Here is a 17,628-nt window from a genome sequence, read left to right as displayed (position 1 = left end):
AGAAATTAGTAAATCTATTCTTTTTAATCCACTTCTGCTTTTTAATCCACTTCTGCTTGTAAAGATTTCATGCATTGCTCCTCCTGCTTTTGTTTCGTATCACAGTGAAAGGGTTAACTTAATCTAACCTAACCCATACTAACCTAACCTAATTCAGCCTAACAATGTAAACTTAACCAAACCTAACATTAGCTAACCTTACCTTGCCTAACATAATCTATACTAACCTAACCTAACTGAATCTATCCCAAAATAACGTAACCTAATCTAATCCAGGTTAAAATTAGCTTATATTAACTTTCTTCACCTTAACTAATCTGATCTTATCTAACCCAACCTCAAGCTAAATTTAACCTGTATAACACTTTCGCCTAAATAACTCTCTCTCTCTCTCTCTCTCTCTCTCTCTCTCTCTCTCTCTCTCTCTCTCTCTCTCTCTCTCTCTCTCTCTCTCTCTCTCTCTCTCTCTCTCTCTCTCTCTCTCTCTCTCTCTCACCTGTATACTTTCTCACACCTGTTCTCACCACCTGGTCAATAATTTCTCAGCATCCTCATTACTACCTGTTCCACTTCTTCATCTGCCACTCTTCCCCATCTGCCAATCTTTCACCTGCCATACTTCCTTACCTGCCCATCCACCTATTTCTTACCTGTCCACCTGTCACACTCCCTCACCTGCCCATACGCCCAATTCTCACCTGTTTGGCTGGGGAAGGAGCTGCCTGCTGGGGTCGAGGCTGTGGTTGTGTGTCCCTTCTTAAGTCCTCATTCTTTTTTATATTGTTGGACTTTGTGACGAATTTCCTTCCCACCGGAGCCTCCTGTGCGTCCATGGAAGCTGCTAAGGTGGAGGTCACGAGGGAGGTGCAAAGGAGAGCCACAAGGGCCGCTCCCAGAGTCTGTCGGGACACCATCTGACGGAGAGAGAGAGAAAGGAGGTGTTAGTGATTGTGGTGGTTAAGAAGAGAAGTAAAGGGGTGGTGGAATGAAAGGAAAAGAGGGTTCAGAAGGAAGGGAGGAAAAAGATGGTAAATAAAGGATATGAGGAGGTTAAGAGATGAAGTTATACAGAAAAAGGATAAATGTAAATGAAAAAAAGAAGGATACAACTTGTTAATAAAGAACCAAAAGATGAATGAAACTACTACTACTACTACTACTACTACTACTACTACTACTACTACTACTACTACTACTACTACTAAAGGAAATTACAAATGATTTAAAGACATAAAAACCTTTAAACTTTACGAGACTGGTTTAATTTCAACCGTTCGAAACTTGTTAAAAGAAAACGAGGGCTGGAGAGAGAGAGAGAAAGAGAGAAAGAGAAAGGAAATAGACTTAAGAAACAAAGGAGGAATGACAAGAGGAAGAAAACAAGCAAAAGTGAAAGGAATGGAGGGCAGACTTAGTCATAATTATATTGGCAGGAACAAGGAACAGGAAATGACGAAGAGTGAAGAGGAAGCAGCGAGGGATTAAATGATGACACGGGAAAACCTCTTACTGCTTTATAATGTGTTTACTTAGTGGCGCGGTGTTAATTCACTGAAGTTTGTATTGTTGTTATTAGTTGTGGTGGTGGTAGTAGTGGTGGTGCTGGTGATAGTAAGAGTTGTGCTACTACTACTACTACTACTACTACTACTACTAGAACAGCAAGAATAAGCAACAACAACAACCACCACCACCACCACCATTTTTGCGTATCACCAAACCTGCGCCCCGTGACAGCTCTCATCACCACACCTGTTCGTTACCTGCCATTACCTCCCGCTCACGATGCAGCTTTCTCTCATTACACCTGATTATCACGTGGCAGGTATTGTATGGCACGGTGCTCTCTCTCTCTCTCTCTCTCTCTCTCTCTCTCTCTCTCTCTCTCTCTCTGCTTGTTACTGAAGGCGATGCTTTGGTGAAAGTAAGGTAGGAAGAGGAGGAGGTGGAGGAAGAGCAGGAGGAGGAGGAGGAGGAGGAGGAGGAGGAGGAGGAGGAGGAGGAGGAGGAAGAGGAGGGAAATTTCAGAGGTCTCATCTTTCGGTACATGGTGACGATGATGACTATAATGAGGAGGAGGAGGAGGAGGAGGAGGAGGAGGAGGAGGAAAGATGGTCCAAATGAAAGGTAGTTATGTATTCTGTACTTTCAAATGCATTAAACTTTAAGAAATATGAACGTAACATTAAACTTGAGTTACCTACATTACTGAGAGAGAGAGAGAGAGAGAGAGAGAGAGAGAGAGAGAGAGAGAGAGAGAGAGAGAGAGAGAGAGAGAGAGAGAGAGAGAGAGAGAGAGAGAGAGAGAGAGAGACACAATTTACTAGGCATCACATTACTACTTGCAACAAACTTAATCTCACAACTGATAAAGAAAATTGCCTCTAGCTTTAAATTGACAGAGTAAGCGAGTCTAAAATAAATAAATAAAATGAAATGTGACAAAGGTAACAGGTAACTGGTCTCGCGTTACCTGTGATTACACCTGCCCTGATCACTCCGCGGAACACCTGACACGTGCCACCACCCAAGCGATTCTCTCTCTCTCTCTCTCTCTCTCTCTCTCTCTCTCTCTCTCTCTCTCTCTCTCTCTTGTTTCTCTTTAATATTTTTCTTTGATTTTGTTTCTCCTCCTATAATTGTTTCTTTTCTTGTTTCCTCTTCCTCCTCCTCCTCCTCCTTTATCTTCCCTGTTTGTCTCTTCCTTTTCCTTCTCCTTTATCTCCCTGTCTCTTCTTCCTCCTCTTCCTTCCTCTTCATATCCCTTTTCTCTTCCATATTTGTATCTTCCGGTTTATCTTTCTCTTCCCTCCTCCTCCTCGTCCTCTTCTTCCTCCTCCTCCTCCTCCTCCTCCTCCTCCTCCTCCTCCTCCTCCTCCTCCTCCTCCTCCTCCTCCTCCTTCTCCTTCTTGAACCTTCCAAGTAACTCTCATTGAAACTTTCACTCGTTGACGTGTGTGTGTGTGTGTGTGTGTGTGTGTGTGTGTGTGTGTGTGTGTGTGTGTGTGTGTGTGTGTGTGTGTGTGTGTGTGTGTGTTGATACGCCATTGTTATTTAGTGTCCAAGGATTGTATTTTTGTTACGGTGCCAGTAGTAGTAGTAGTAGTAGTAGCAGTAGTAGTAGTAGTAGTAGTAGTAGTAGTAGTAGTAGTAGTAGTAGTAGTAGTAGTAGTAGTAGTAATGTTTTTTGTTGGTTTTGTTCATCCAATTCATAATTTTCGTATGTGACTTGCAAACTCTTTCTCCCCTCTTCCTCCTCCTCCTCCTCCTCCTCCTCCTCCCATCAGGTGCTCTTGTTACCTGTAATTCTCCCTCATTTCTCTTCATTACCTCAGTCATTCAGCCTTTAATAACTGCCGTGTTAAGGAGAAAGCAACCGCCCAACCATTCACCGCTCTCTCTCTCTCTCTCTCTCTCTCTCTCTCTCTCTCTCTCTCTCTCTCTCTCTCTCTGTTATTTTCGTTTAGTTTTTTGTTCACTTTTCCTCTTTGTTTCTTTTTCTCTATTTGTCCTTGTAGTCTCTCTGTCTCTCGTCTTTCTTGTAAATTCTCTCCTTTTTTTCCTGGTTCTGTAGCTTTTAATTTCCTTTTCCCTTACGTTTTCCTGCATCCATTTAGTCTTCCTCCTCCCTTCCCCTCTCCCTCTCTTTCTAGTGGGAAAAAACAAGTGACAATCGGAGTCTCGCACCAAGAGTTCAACGCGGCAAAATGATGATGCAATATGTGACTTTTTGTTTACCCGAGAAGGAATCAAGTTCGAAAGTTGTTATGTTACCTGCATCTAAGTATGATGATTCCCGCCCATTTGGAGAAAGTTGTCTGGGAAATATCGAGATGAAATAAGAGTCTCAGTACGGCACATTAGTAGTAGTAGTGGTAGAAGTAGTGGTAGTAGTAGTAGTAGTAATAGTAGTAGTAGTAGTAGTAGTAGTAGTAGTAGAAGTAGTAGTAGTAGTAGTAGTAGTAGTGGTAGTAATGATTTGTTTTTTCTTTAATTCTTCTTTTTCAGTCTCTCTTAAAACTAGTTCCTTCATTTTTTCTTCATTTACCTTACTGCTTTTTTTTCAGCCGATCTCTAATTCTTCTCCTTTGTATTCATCATCCATTTTCTCCTTTATTTTCTCGTTTACTTGCTTCTTTCTTATTCTTCCCTCATCCTCTCCCTTCCTATCTCCTCGTAATCCTTTTCTTCCTCCTTATCCTTCTTCCATTCACCTGTCCCTCCCTACCTTCCCCTATTCTTGTCTCTATCTCTATTCTTTCTACATTCTTTCCTTATATACCTATTCAACTTTCTAACAAATACTGCTGAGTCAGTCATCTGTTGCTCGATAGCTTCTAAGCCCACGTGTTGACTCTGGGAGGAAGAGAAGGGAGGAGTAATGAGGAGAAGAAACAACGAGGGAAGGAGGAAAGGGAAGATGTAAGGTCATTCCTCCCGTTTTCTCTCCAGCTCGTTTTCTCTTCGGCCGGTAAACAGTCGAGGAATGGCGGTTGTTGACTGAGCGTGTTAGAGAACCATTTCCGCGTCCACTTAAGTCCGGTTCTTTGCGATGACTGACGTGAGGGAAGTTACTCACGTGTTAGTTACGCTAGGACCTTTCACTCGTGCTAGATATCAGGGACCGAGTACTTAGAAATGTGTGTTTTGGTTTAGGATGCTGTACATTGGTGGCAGCGAACGGATACTGTGTGTGGATGCCAGGCTAGGTTGGTTTTATAAAGGTTTGCTAATGATATGGATGATTTCTGGTGGTATAAGAGTTAGGATGGCGTTACAATGGTGGCAGCGCGTGGATAGCCTGTGGATGCTAGGCTATGTTGATTTATAGACGTTCCATTAAGTTTCTCTGGATCATTGTCGTGTGGAGGTTTGCTAATGGTAAGGAGGTTTTCTGGTGTCATGTGTGAATGGGTACACACACACACACACACACACACACACACACACACACACACACACACACACACACACACACACACACACACACACACACACACATACATTCACCAGCACATCCTTCTACTTATTCTACATGACAAACAGTTTTCTCTCCTTCTCTTCCTCCATCCTTCATTTTCTCTCACAATCCTTTCCTGCTTTCCCTCCAGTCATTCCTCTCTCCCTGGCCATCCTGCTTAACTTTCTTCCTGCCCCTATGAGTTACTTTGGGAGTCAGGGGCGCAGTCCACGGAAGAAAGCAGTGGAGGAAAAGTCAATTGGAAGGGAGGTCAGATGCACGCTTTCTCCTCAGCATTCTTGGCACTGCTTCTGTTCCTCGACCACTGAGACTTGGGTACTTCTCAGACTTCTTCTCCTTCTCCTTCTTCTTCTTCTTCTTCTTCTTCTTCTTCTTCTTCTTCTTCTTCTTCTTCTTTCTTTCTTTCTTTCTTTTTCTTTTGTTTCTATTTATTTTTCTTCTTTTTCTTTCCTTTCTCTTCGTTTTTTCTTCTTCCTCCTCCTCCTCCTCCTCCTCCTCCTCCTCCTCCTCCTCCTCCTCCTCCTCCTCCTCCTCCTCCTCTTCGGATTGATTCTTATTGTTAGTTCTTTTGTTGTGGATGATTGCAAGTTTGTTGTCATGAGAGAGAGAGAGAGAGAGAGAGAGAGAGAGAGAGAGAGAGAGAGAGAGAGAGAGAGAGAGAGAGAGAGAGAGAGAGAGAGAGAGAGTTAGGGGTCAGTAAACCTTAAAACACCAACTTTCTCTTCCAGGTAGAGGGGTGTGTGTGTGTGTGTGTGTGTGTGTGTGTGTTAGCATGGAAACTGTAGGAAAAGTATTAGCGGTAGTAGTAGTACTAGTAGTAGTAGTAGTAGTAGTAGTAATAGTAGTAGTAGTAGTAGTAGTAGTAGTAGTAGTAGTAGTAGTTGTTGTTGTTGTTGTTGTTGTTGTTGTTGTTGCTGTAGCAGTAGTACCACCACTACCATCACCACCACCACCACCACCACCACCACCACCACCAACAACAACAACAACAACAACAACAACAACGAAAGCAACACGTATTGACATAACCACACAGCAAACACGAACTACCAATGGAAAAAAAAACTTTCCCCAACACACACACACACACACACACACACACACACACTCACACACACACCATATCAGTGACTCGTAGCGAAAGTTAACACACACACAAAAAAAAAAAAGGCGAGAGAGAAAGAGAGAGAGAGAAAAAAAAAAAACAATCACAGCATTACATTACGTTACAGTGATTTCTGCGTTTCACCTGTACAACATTATATCACCTTGCTCTCACCTGTAACGCCTCGCTAAGGGAAAGTACTGGCAGGCGGGAGAGAAAGTGGCAGAGATGCGCAATAGGGGACTTTTCAACTTAGGCCAGGGAAGACAAGGGTCATTCCTGGATAGAAAGTACTAGTTAAAAAAAAAAAAAAGAAAAAGAAAAAAATGTTCGTTGGTATGCTGTGGGGTCTGGAAGGTTAAAGGTTCAAGAGCCTTGTTGGAAGAGAGTTTGGAATGCTTATGTTTGTAATCAGGGAAGTAAATATGAAGTGAAGGGCAAAATAAATAAGGAAATAGATACATAAATAATAAAAATGAGAATTCTGTGAGGTCTGGAAGATTTAAAGGATACAAAAGCCATTTAATATAGAGATGGAATGCATGTATTCGTAACCAGGGAAGTAAATTTGAAGCGAAGGGCAAAATAAATTATAAAAAAGGGGAAAATTTGGAAGCTCTGGAAAGTTTGAAGGAGTTCAAAGAGTGTTTCTGCATGGTGAAGAGTTGGAATGTCAGAAAGACGAGCTGAGTTGAAAAATGAACTGATTCACTTCCTCCTTGATTCTGATGCGTCGAAAAGTGATTAGATGCAAATGATCGAGTAAAAAACAACGAAATTACAGATGAAACTATGTATTAAGTGAAGTGTTCATTTCTTCCTCAATTCCGATGTGACAAACTACAGCGATTACAAAAGTTTACATAAAAGAGAGGTAAATAATGAAGATAAACACGATAATTACAAGAAGAAGGGAAGGGTCTTTTAACTCAGACACTAGTTGAAAAATCCGTATCACTGTTTACACAAGATTACAACATCGTAAGAAAATAAGGGAAGCTGCAAGAAGCCATCAGGCCTACACGTGGCAGTCCCTGTAATAAACTTTCCCATCTGCTTTCAACCATCATCCCCATCCACTAACTTATCTAATCTTTTAAAGCTCTCTAATGACTCAGTGCTAACAACCTGATTACTGAGTCTCTTCCTTTCATCTCCCACTATTTCAGAACCGGTCTCCTTCGTATCCCTCTGTAACCTAACTACATCAAGCTTCAACTCATTGTATCATGTCCCGTTGATCATCTTGTCTCTTCCCAAGTTCATACCTTCGTTAAGTCAAGTCATAAAGTCCGCTAAATACCCAAGTTCTTATTTTAGAGACACGATAACACCATCCACACAAAGTAGTAGCGCTGAGTCGTTAAGCCAGTCATAAAGTAGCCAAGATAATCAGTGTAACTAGTAATTTGGAAGTAATTTTATAAGTAAATCTGAAGAAAGCAAGTTAGACGTGTGGATGAAGTAACTCATGTTCCAAGCTGAGGGGAATGACCGAGAGAGAGAGAGAGAGAGAGAGAGAGAGAGAGAGAGAGAGAGAGAGAGAGAGAGAGAGAGAGAGAGAGAGAGAGAGAGACGCCTCCACAATCTGACTTGGAAATAACAAGGAGATGAGTCAGAGGAGGAACGACGCTGGAAAAACAGGGTCACGCTAGAGAGAGAGAGAGAGAGAGAGAGAGAGAGAGAGAGAGAGAGAGAGAGAGAGAGAGAGAGAGAGAGAGAGAGAGAGAGAGAGAGAGAGAGAGAGAGAGAGAGAGAGAGAGAGAGAGAGAGACGAACCCAAAGACACCACTATGCGACCCGGATGTAAAAGGCGACCCCAAGACACTTAGATACACCCACACCTCTAAATAAGGCTTATGTTCGAGAGAGAGAGAGAGAGAGAGAGAGAGAGAGAGAGAGAGAGAGAGAGAGAGAGAGAGAGAGAGAGAGAGAGAGAGAGGTAACGAATAGAAGGGAAGGTAGGAAGCCAAACGAGTTAAGATGATAGGAAAGAAATGATTAGGGAAATTTGGAGAGCTTAAAAGAGAACAGAACACAAGGAATAGAAAGAAAGATAGGAAGAAACAGGACGACCATAGAAAAGAGAGACCTGATTAAGAAGGAAGGGTCAGAAAAGCAACAAGATAGTGAAAGAACAGACGTGGAATAGAAGGAAAGACAGAAAGAAACCAGGCAGGAAAGAAAAGCGCAGTGATGAAGGTCAGGAAGGCCAGGCAAGGTAGGCGAGGCGGCAGGTGCAGTGTGACCGCTTCCTCTGCTGACACACTGACCTCAGGCGGCGCCCCTCCCTGGTGTCCTCGAAGGCCGGGCTCCTTATAAAGACCTGTGGCTACGGTGCTTGTGGATGCAGTGTTTGTGTGTAGTAATTTCGTCCACGTACTTCATGTGGAGGTGTGGATTTAGTGGATACGGTTCTCTGCCTTCGCTAGGTTGTTGGTCATGCGTCTGGCAGCTGCGGTGTTAGTGTCAGTAGCCTTTGTTGGACAGTTATTCGCCTTCCTTCTGGCTTCCTCTTACGTTCAGGTGCTTAGGTGACACGTGTGTGTGTGTGTGTGTGTGTGTATGTGTGTGTGTGTGTGTGTGTTGAGCCGTTCAATCGCTAGGTAATGAACTTAGTGTTATGAACGATAGGTAATTGACTTTCTTTAATGGATTTTATTTATTTTTTTATGTAGGTCTTGAAACAGGTAATTGTTTTTTTTTGTTTTGTTTAGTTCACAAGCCAAAAAGGTAAGTTAAGGAAGAAGCGCCCGTTAATTCTCGACCAAAAAACAGAAGAATTTCAAAGAAGGGCCAATTCAGGTTTGCAGGCGCCTTGAAACTTCTGCATTCTGAGTGTCCCTAGACGACAGAGCGAATGAAACTTGAAGTGTTTGTACTAATACCAAGATTCTTTATTGATTTTATGCTTCAAATTTGCACTGTATCATTCAGACTTAGGGAGACTAGTTCAGGGCTCTAAATGTGAATAATTCCAAACCTTACAGAGAAATATCGGTTACTCATTACAAAACTTATAGACAAAAAAATAAATAAGAATCATGCCTATATATAAAAATAAATTATTGTTACTTTCCTGTTAGCCTTTTTTTTTTTTATCAATCATTGTTATATATTGTACAGATTTGCACATGTGAGTGGGACTGTGGTGGTGTGACACAGAATATAGCGAGAAAACTTTATTTCTTTTACGTCTCGCTAACTGTCTTCTTCAGTGTTATGTATGAAAGTAGTTATATATTAAAAAACTTGTTATTTTGCTGTAAAACCCAAACTTTCCCGCGCATGTAAAACCAACCTCGTTTTCTTAATAGTTTAGTGTTTTGTTCACCTGCAAACACCACAAACTTTCAGAATCATCGTTTTCTATCCATTTACAAGCACGAATATCACGTTCACCACACAGAACATGAGCAATACCACCAAACCACCACCTTCATTACCACCACCACCACCACCACCACCACCACCGTAAGATGATACCAGTGCTAGAGATCCACAAGCAATAAAAAAAACATGGCATATAATCTTGAAAACACCACGTAATAGGCTCTTGAGGGCGAGAGACATCTGTTCCCTCTCCAAGCTATTACTGTACTTCCTTGTTCCTCTCTTGTTAGGGAAAAGCAAGGCAGATGGAAGGCGTGACGTAAGATTATACAAGAGAGATGAGACGAGTGGTGTAAAAGAACAGTAAAAAAAATGTTGACAGATGCAAGGATGATAGGAAGATGATAGAAATGATAGAAAAAAAGAAAGACAACTGTTAAAGAATAAGGAAGTGGAAGACAAAGAGAAGGAAGATGTTATAATGAGGATAACAAGAAATAAAGATGAACAGGTGGAAGATGATAGAAAAATGAAGAAAAAGAGAGGTGATAAAGGATGAAAACGAATTAGAAACCTGAGGAAATGAAAAAAAACGTGACAAACATACAAAAAGATAACGAAAACAAAAATCAAAGAAAATACACTTGACACCAAAGAAGAATGAATCAAAATAATAACAAAAATAAAAATACAAATAATATATAATGAAAACCTTACTAGAGATTCCGTTTCAGACTGACAGATGGCAGAATACACACACATACACGCACACACATACACACACACCTGTATATTACCTCCGTGACACCTGTATACTTTATAATGTACATGAACGTGTGCAAATATGTATACGAAACAGTTCCTGTGTGTGTGCGTGTGTGTGTGCGTGAGGGCGTGCTTCAGGGGGCGAATCAGATGTGTGCTTTCAAAGTTGTACTAACGGAGCTCTCTCATTGGTCCACAGTGTCGTGTTTACTTGTGACGTCAATGGCTCTCTTTCTCGCCATTGGTCCGTTATGTCAGCCAATGGACAGAAGGGAGATGTGACCAAAGAAGAGGAGGAGGAGGAGGAAGAGGAGGAAGAGGAAGTAAAGGAAGAGGTGATAAGGAGGAATAAAAGGAGGAAGGAGGAAGAGGAAAAAAGTAAAGAGGAGGAAGAGAAGGAGGAGGAGAAAGAGGAAGTAAAGTGGGAGGTGTTGAATAAAAAAGAAATGGAAAAGAAGGAAGAAGATTACGAAGAGGAAGAAGTAAAAGGGAGGTGGACGAAATGGTGGAGGAGGAGGAGGAGGAGGAGGAGGAAGAGGAGGAGGTAAAAAATAATAACGGACCAGTAGAAATAAAATGCATTGAGAACAACATTAATATGGAGAGAGAGAGAGAGAGAGAGAGAGAGAGAGAGAGAGAGAGAGAGAGAGAGAGAGAGAGAGAGAGAGAGAGAGAGAGAGAGAGAATGCCACCCAGTAACAAAAGGTGCAAGACATAACGGAAGTCTCTCTCTCTCTCTCTCTCTCTCTCTCTCTCTCTCTCTCTCTCTCTCTCTCTCTCTCTCTCTCTCTGACCTCTACCGGTGACCTTCAGAACTAAGGTGTCCATGGGAAGGTCAAACGTGAAATTCATGACCGTTTTCTGTTGACATAATGCATTTTAAAGGTATGACTTCTTTTTTTTTTTTTTTTCATTTATTTATATTTTCTACTTCTGTTATTCTTTTGTCGCACTTCCTTTGTCTTACTGATCTTTCTTTTATTTATTTTTTTACTCAATTTTCTCAGTTTTCTGTTTTGTACCCTTTATTTATTTAATTTCTTTCTTTTATCTGTATTTTGCTACATTTTTTGGGGTATCCTGTTTTTTTCTTTTATTTTTTGTCATCGCATCTTTTCGGAACACTTAATTTTTCTCTTTTTTTATAATTTTCTTTAAAGTTTTCATCATTGCTTCTACTTCCTTTTCGTTTACAATAGTTACAGTTTAAGACACAGACAGACAGACAGACAGACAGACAGACAGACAGACAGACAGACAGACACAGAGATAGACAGACAATCAAACAGGCAAACAAGACAGACAGACAGACAGATAAACAAACAAACGTAGGAAGGTATGGAGGTAAAGTAAAGAGACGGTCAGAGAGAGAGAGAGAGAGAGAGAGAGAGAGAGAGAGAGAGAGAGAGAGAGAGAGAGAGAGAGAGCATAACTCACCCAACCACCAAGCTCCGTTATCAAGATCTTTACTGTGTGTGTGTGTGTGTGTGTGTGTGTGTGCGTTCCCCTTGACGCTTGGAAAGGCGGAAAGGCTTGGAACTTATTTAGGACGTGACTCTCTCTCTCTCTCTCTCTCTCTCTCTCTCTCTCTCTCTCTCTCTCTCTCTCTCTCTCTCTCTCTAGGTCTTTTCATGGATATAACTAAAGAAGAGGAAGACTGGTGGTGGAGGAGGAGGAGGAGGAGGAGGAGGAGGAGGAGGAGGAGGAGGATCATCATCGTTATACATCACCATTACCGCCAGAAAACCAAGTCACCACACACACACACACACACACACACACACACACACACACACACACACACACACACACACACACACACACCATATGCTTTCCCTACGTAACTGAACATTGTCTCTTTGACCTCTCCACCATCACCACCACCACCACCATCACCACCACCACCTCCACCGCCACCACTACCACCTGTTATCTCGTCAGCATAATAATAATGAAAAAAGAGGAAGAATATCTAACTCATATTTTCCTTCAGTGACTTATAAGGACCATTGATATAACACCAGGTGAAGTTTCTATCAGTCAAATAAAGGTAGGCACTTAATTGGCCATTTATCTGTAGTTGCCTCAAGTAATTTTCCCGCCACGAGTGTTTTCTCTGCAAGATTTCCCCCTACTTGTAGTTAGGCTGGGCTAGGTGAGGTTGGGTTTGGTTAGGTTAGGTTTTGTTTGGGTTTAATTAGGTTAGGTTAGGTAAACTGAGGCTAGTTTTGCTTGTTAGTTTGAAAAATGATCATAGGAGTAGTAGTAGTAGTAGTAGTAGTAGTAGTAGTAGTGGTAGTAGTAGTAGAGAGAGAGAGAGAGAGAGAGAGAGAGAGAGAGAGAGAGAGAGAGAGAGAGAGAGAGAGAGAGAGAGAGACAGAACAAAACATAAGAAGAAGAAAAAAACAAAAGAGAAAGAGATCAAGAAGAATGAGGATGATAGGAAAAGAAGGAGACAGAAGAAGACCCGCTGACCTACATTCCGGTTATCTGTTAAGGAGAAGGAGTGGTCTGTTGAGGAGGAGGAGGAGGAGGAGGAGGGGAGAAGCTGACGTAAGGAGAGGGAGGGGAGGGAGTGGAGAGGCCCCAGGCGACCCCGACGGCTTCATGCACCGGTCCCAAGCCACGACCTCTCCTTCGCCCTCCCTTCCTCTCTCTCTCCCTCTCTCTTCTTCCTCCTTCTCCTCCTGCTTTCCTTCACCTCCTTTTCCGTCTCATTCTTCTGTTTTCCTGCTTTTCTTTCACTTTTCCTCTTTCCTCTCTTTCTTGTTTTCGTCATGTTTTCATTTCTCTCCTCCTCCTCCTTCACGATCTTTTTTTCCTCATGTTTTCTTTCCTTTTCTCCTTTTCCTCCTCCTATACAGATCTAACAAGTCTGCTGCTATTTATTCTTCCTTTGTGTTCCTTTGTGCTGCCCATAAAAACTACAGAAATACGGCTAAACACGCAATGGTAAACTCTGGTCATTGAAATCCTAAGCAATCGATCTTCATCCTTACAAGAGAAGGGAATTTGTAGCATAGCCTCGTGCCCACGCCATCCCACTGCTGCCACCAATGTTACACCAATGCTATAATGCGGCGCACTTTCTGTACCGTCTCCACCCGCGTCCCAAGTTCAGGGTTAGCGGCGAGGCTGTCCCGTTACCTTGTTTACGGGATCGCCTCGCTGCCGGCCACGCGCACCGCCCTGCCAGCCGCGCGAATCACCTTCGGGGAAACACTCTCCTACACCTGACACAGTTCTGGGGTTCATTACACTGCTACACGCGGGTAAATGGGGTGATTTTTCATGTTCCTCCTCCGGGTTTTGGGTGGATGGGGACACAGCGAGGCGAGACTGAGGAGCGTGAAGTTTGGTCATTTGAAGATGAGCGTTGAGTGAGGAGGATGTTGGAGAGAAAGGAGAAAGAGAGGACGGTGACTTTTTTGTACGCTTTCCTCCAGGTTTTGGGTGGATGGAGACAAAGGGGAGACTGAGAATTAAGTTTGGTCAGTAGAAGATGTTAGTTAAAAGGGAAAAAAATGTTATTCAAATGTCATTCCCTAAAAGGAAACAGGATTTTTATTTACCTTCCACAAGAAAAAAATAATACAATCAATGAAACAGGAAAGTATTGAACAAAGAACAAGAATGTTATGATGGTGATTGAAAGAGGAAAGGGACTCTTTAGTGGTGGTAGTGGTGGTGATGGTGGTGGCGGTGGTGGTGGAGGCGGGAATGCAAATACAAGTGTCTGGGTTCAAGGTAATTTCGTGACTTCTTCTAAATCCGGTGGGCAACAAAGAGGCGACTGGACTGACACGCGAAGGACGAAGTGTGGAGATCGGGTCAGTCATTCGGCGTCTGTCTTTAGTTGGTAATACTTTTTTTTCTTCTCTGGACAAAAATGCTGTGTTTATTTTCTTAATTTGGTCTAAATACAACTTTTCTTTCTTAGTGTAACTGTTTTTTCTTTGACCAAAAATATGCAACGTTTGTTTTCTTAAATAAATCAAAATACAAGATAGTTTTTTTTTTCATATTTCGGTTACTAATGCATTGTTCGATAAATAAAATACATATCTGTTAAATCAAGCCAAAATACAACGTTCCTTTCTGAATTCGATCAGTAATTCAACCTTTTTTTCTTTTCTTTTCTCAATTCAATCACTAACACAACATTTACAACATTTCCATTTCTTTGACGAGTAGCACAGCGTTTCTTTAAATTCCATCATTACACAATTGCATTTCTCTCTCTTAGTATCTTGTTTCATTAAATTCCCCAAGCATGGAAACGACACTCGATGAAGAAACAAAACAAAAAAAAAAAAAAAGTGAGGAGAATTGACACCACCGATTCTTTCCCATACCAAGAGAAGAAGAATGTTGAGGAGAACGAGGTAAGTGTGAGAATCCTTGTCTTGTTCATTCACTTCATGGCATTGATGATGACTAGATATTTCCAGCTCCATTCTTCCACTCCTCCTCCTCCTCCGTCACCGCTACCGCACTTTCCCCCTAAGCTTGGATCGCTTCCTTAGTCCTTATTCAGGTCACCAGTCTCTCCTTCGCTTCTTCCTCCTCCTACTCCTCCTCCTCTTTCCGCTCCTCCTCTCACTCCTCTTCATGCTCATCTTGCTGCTTCTCTTTCTCTTCTTCTTCTTCTTCCTCTTCTTCCTCCTTTCTTTTTTTTTTTGTCCTTTTCCTTTTATCCTTTCACGGTTTTGGTCTGTTCAGGATTATCATTTTTTGTCTTTCCCTGTTCTTTGCTTATCTACACCTCTCTCTCTCTCTCTCTCTCTCTCTCTCTCTCTCTCTCTCTCTCTCTCTCTCTCTCTCTCTCTCTCTCTCTCTCTCTCTCTCTCTCTCTCTCTCTCTCTCTCTCTCTCTCTCTGTTTCTGCTTCTGTTTCTGTCCCTGTCTCGAATTTTCCAGAGCACGATGGTATGTGAAGAGAAAATCATGTTCAGTCCTCTCCCTCTCTCCCTCTCCCTCTCCCTCTCCCTCTCCCTCTCTCCCAGCACCGTTGCCTGAGCTCCTCCAACACCTAACGGGTTCCCTCCTGGTCGCGGTTTGTGGGCCAGTACCTCCTTCTCTCCCTCCTCCTCCAACTCCTCTTCTCTCCCTCACTCCCCCTCCTCCTCCTCCTCCTCCTCTTCCTCTATTTCTTTCCCTCCAGTGTTGTGTTGTGTGGTTCTTCTTCTCTTGATTTTGTTCCTCTTTTGTGTTTGTTTTTGTTCGTTTTTTTTTCTGGTGTTTTGTTTGTTTTTTGTTGTGTTGCTTTTGTGTGTCTAGTTTTCACGCTCTTAGTTTACTTTTCTCTTTCTGTCTTATCATGTAGTTCTTTTATCTTGTTTTATTACCGTTTTCTTTCACTTATCATCTTTTTTTTACTGCTTTTGGATTATTACACGCACACACACGCACGCACACACGCACTCACCCCACCCACACGCATTTATCAACCTCTTTGTCACGTGAGCTGTGTCTTATTAACTCTTTTGTCCCATTAAGCCAAATTACGAATATAACAATGCATAATTCTCTCTCTCTCTCTCTCTCTCTCTCTCTCTCTCTCTCTCTCTCTCTCTCTCTCTCTCTCTCTCTCTCTCTCTCTCTCTCTCTCTCTCTCTCTCTCTCTCTCTCTACCTATCTATCTCTCGACAACATCATTTTTCCTTCCTTCTTTCGATGGTTACAATTTGAGACACAGACAGACAGACAGACAGACAGACAGACAGACAGACAGACAGACAGATAGACTGTTTCTCTCTGACCCATATTTGTTTTTCCTGCTTTTTCACTTAATATTCGAAGCAAGCGAGACACTGACTCTCAGAAGACGTGTGTGTGTGTGTGTGTGTGTGTGTGTGTGTGTGTGTGTGTGTGTGTGTGTGTGTGTGATGAATAGGATCGTTGAACTCTCTTCTTGTCACGAGGGCAGAGAGAGAGAGAGAGAGAGAGAGAGAGAGAGAGAGAGAGAGAGAGAGAGAGAGAGAGAGAGAGAGAGAGAGAGAGAGGAGTTCAGGAGGAGAAAGGAGAGGTGTAGAACAAAGAGTAGAAAGGAAAACAAAATTATGACGATATATAACCATGAAAAAAAAAATATAAAAAAAGTCATATTTCCCCACTGAATCATGACGGATTGAGCGAAAACCATTGCACTTTATTTAATTTCCATTGCGATTCATAATATTTCAACCTTTACCACTATCAAACGAAATTTCCACAGGCCCGGGAATTGTACCTTATATAACTGAATCACAGGCTAAGAATTCAAGTTAATCTCATATATTTTAATCAGACTTTCAAGATTTATTTGCATTTGTTATCAAGGAATTGTGATGTGTATTGTATTAGTGTTGTGTGTGTTTATCGTTGTATTTCTTTGTGTCTCTATGTATCTTGATGTATCGTTATTGTATTTGTAGTAGATGTGTTAGCTGTAGTAGTTGTATTTCCTTTAAGTTTTGTTTGTTTCGTTTAAGTTTGTTTATTTTTTTCTTTTTTATTGAAGTTCTTATTTCGAAACTTCATTTTTGTACACATTTGGAATTCGTTTTCGGTCCAAACCAGCGATCCGATACACATATTTGGATTCTACACACACCTGAAGGATTTACACACCTGGGACTCAACACCTGAAGACTCTACACACTTGAAAACTCTGCACATCTGAAAAACTTTACACACCTGAGACTATACACCTGAATGCTCTACACACCTCCACACCTGAATGCTCTACACACCTACACACCTGAAACTACACACCTGAATACTCTACACAACTGAGACTACACACCTGAAATTACACACCTGAGACTCTACACATCTGAATACTCTGCACACCTACACACCTGAAGACTACACACCTGCTACTACACACCTGAGACTACACACCTGAATACTCTGCACACCTACACACCTGAAGACTATACACCTGAGACTCTACACACCTGAATACCCTGCCCACCTACACACCTTAAGACTACACACCTGAAGACTACACACCTGAAGACTACACACTTGAAGACTACACACCTGAGACTACACACCTGAGACTCTACACACCTGAATACCCTGCACACCTACACACCTGAAGACTCTACACACCTGAAACTACACACCTGAGCACTCTAGACACACCTGAAGACACTACACACACCAGAAAACTCAATGAAGAACACATCCGAACACAAAACTGAAGACCACACACCTGCATACCACACACCTGCCTGCACGCCTCCCCAAAAAAATACTCACGGACTATCAGTATCTAACCAAAAACACACCTGCACAAACTGAACACACCTACAACACACCTCACATTCTCACACACTCACCTTGCCAATTGCTGCTGTAGTCGCGTGGGAGAGAGCAAGTGCGGGTTGACTACTGCACTGGATGGTTACGAGGAGCGAAGTGAACCTACCAACTCTCTCTCTCCACTACTTCACCTC

The 17,628-nt window shown here is 42.1% G+C and overlaps 1 protein-coding gene across 1 annotated transcript in view; it reads right to left on the bottom strand.

Annotated features, from left to right (window-relative positions):
* Positions 1 to 17,628, bottom strand: part of LOC135091800 (uncharacterized) — a 31,339-nt gene extending 13,711 nt beyond the window's left edge. The window contains exons 1-2 of the mRNA XM_063989771.1: positions 17,512 to 17,628; positions 699 to 914 (exon numbers count right to left, since the gene is read on the bottom strand). Coding sequence (XP_063845841.1) covers positions 699 to 914 — 216 coding nt within the window. The 5' untranslated portion in view covers positions 17,512 to 17,628. The remainder of the gene's footprint in view (positions 1 to 698; positions 915 to 17,511) is intronic.

Source organism: Scylla paramamosain, chromosome 38 (genome assembly GCF_035594125.1).
Source record: "Scylla paramamosain isolate STU-SP2022 chromosome 38, ASM3559412v1, whole genome shotgun sequence".
Classification (NCBI taxonomy): domain Eukaryota; kingdom Metazoa; phylum Arthropoda; class Malacostraca; order Decapoda; family Portunidae; genus Scylla; species Scylla paramamosain.
This window is presented reverse-complemented; position numbering and strand designations above follow the sequence as displayed.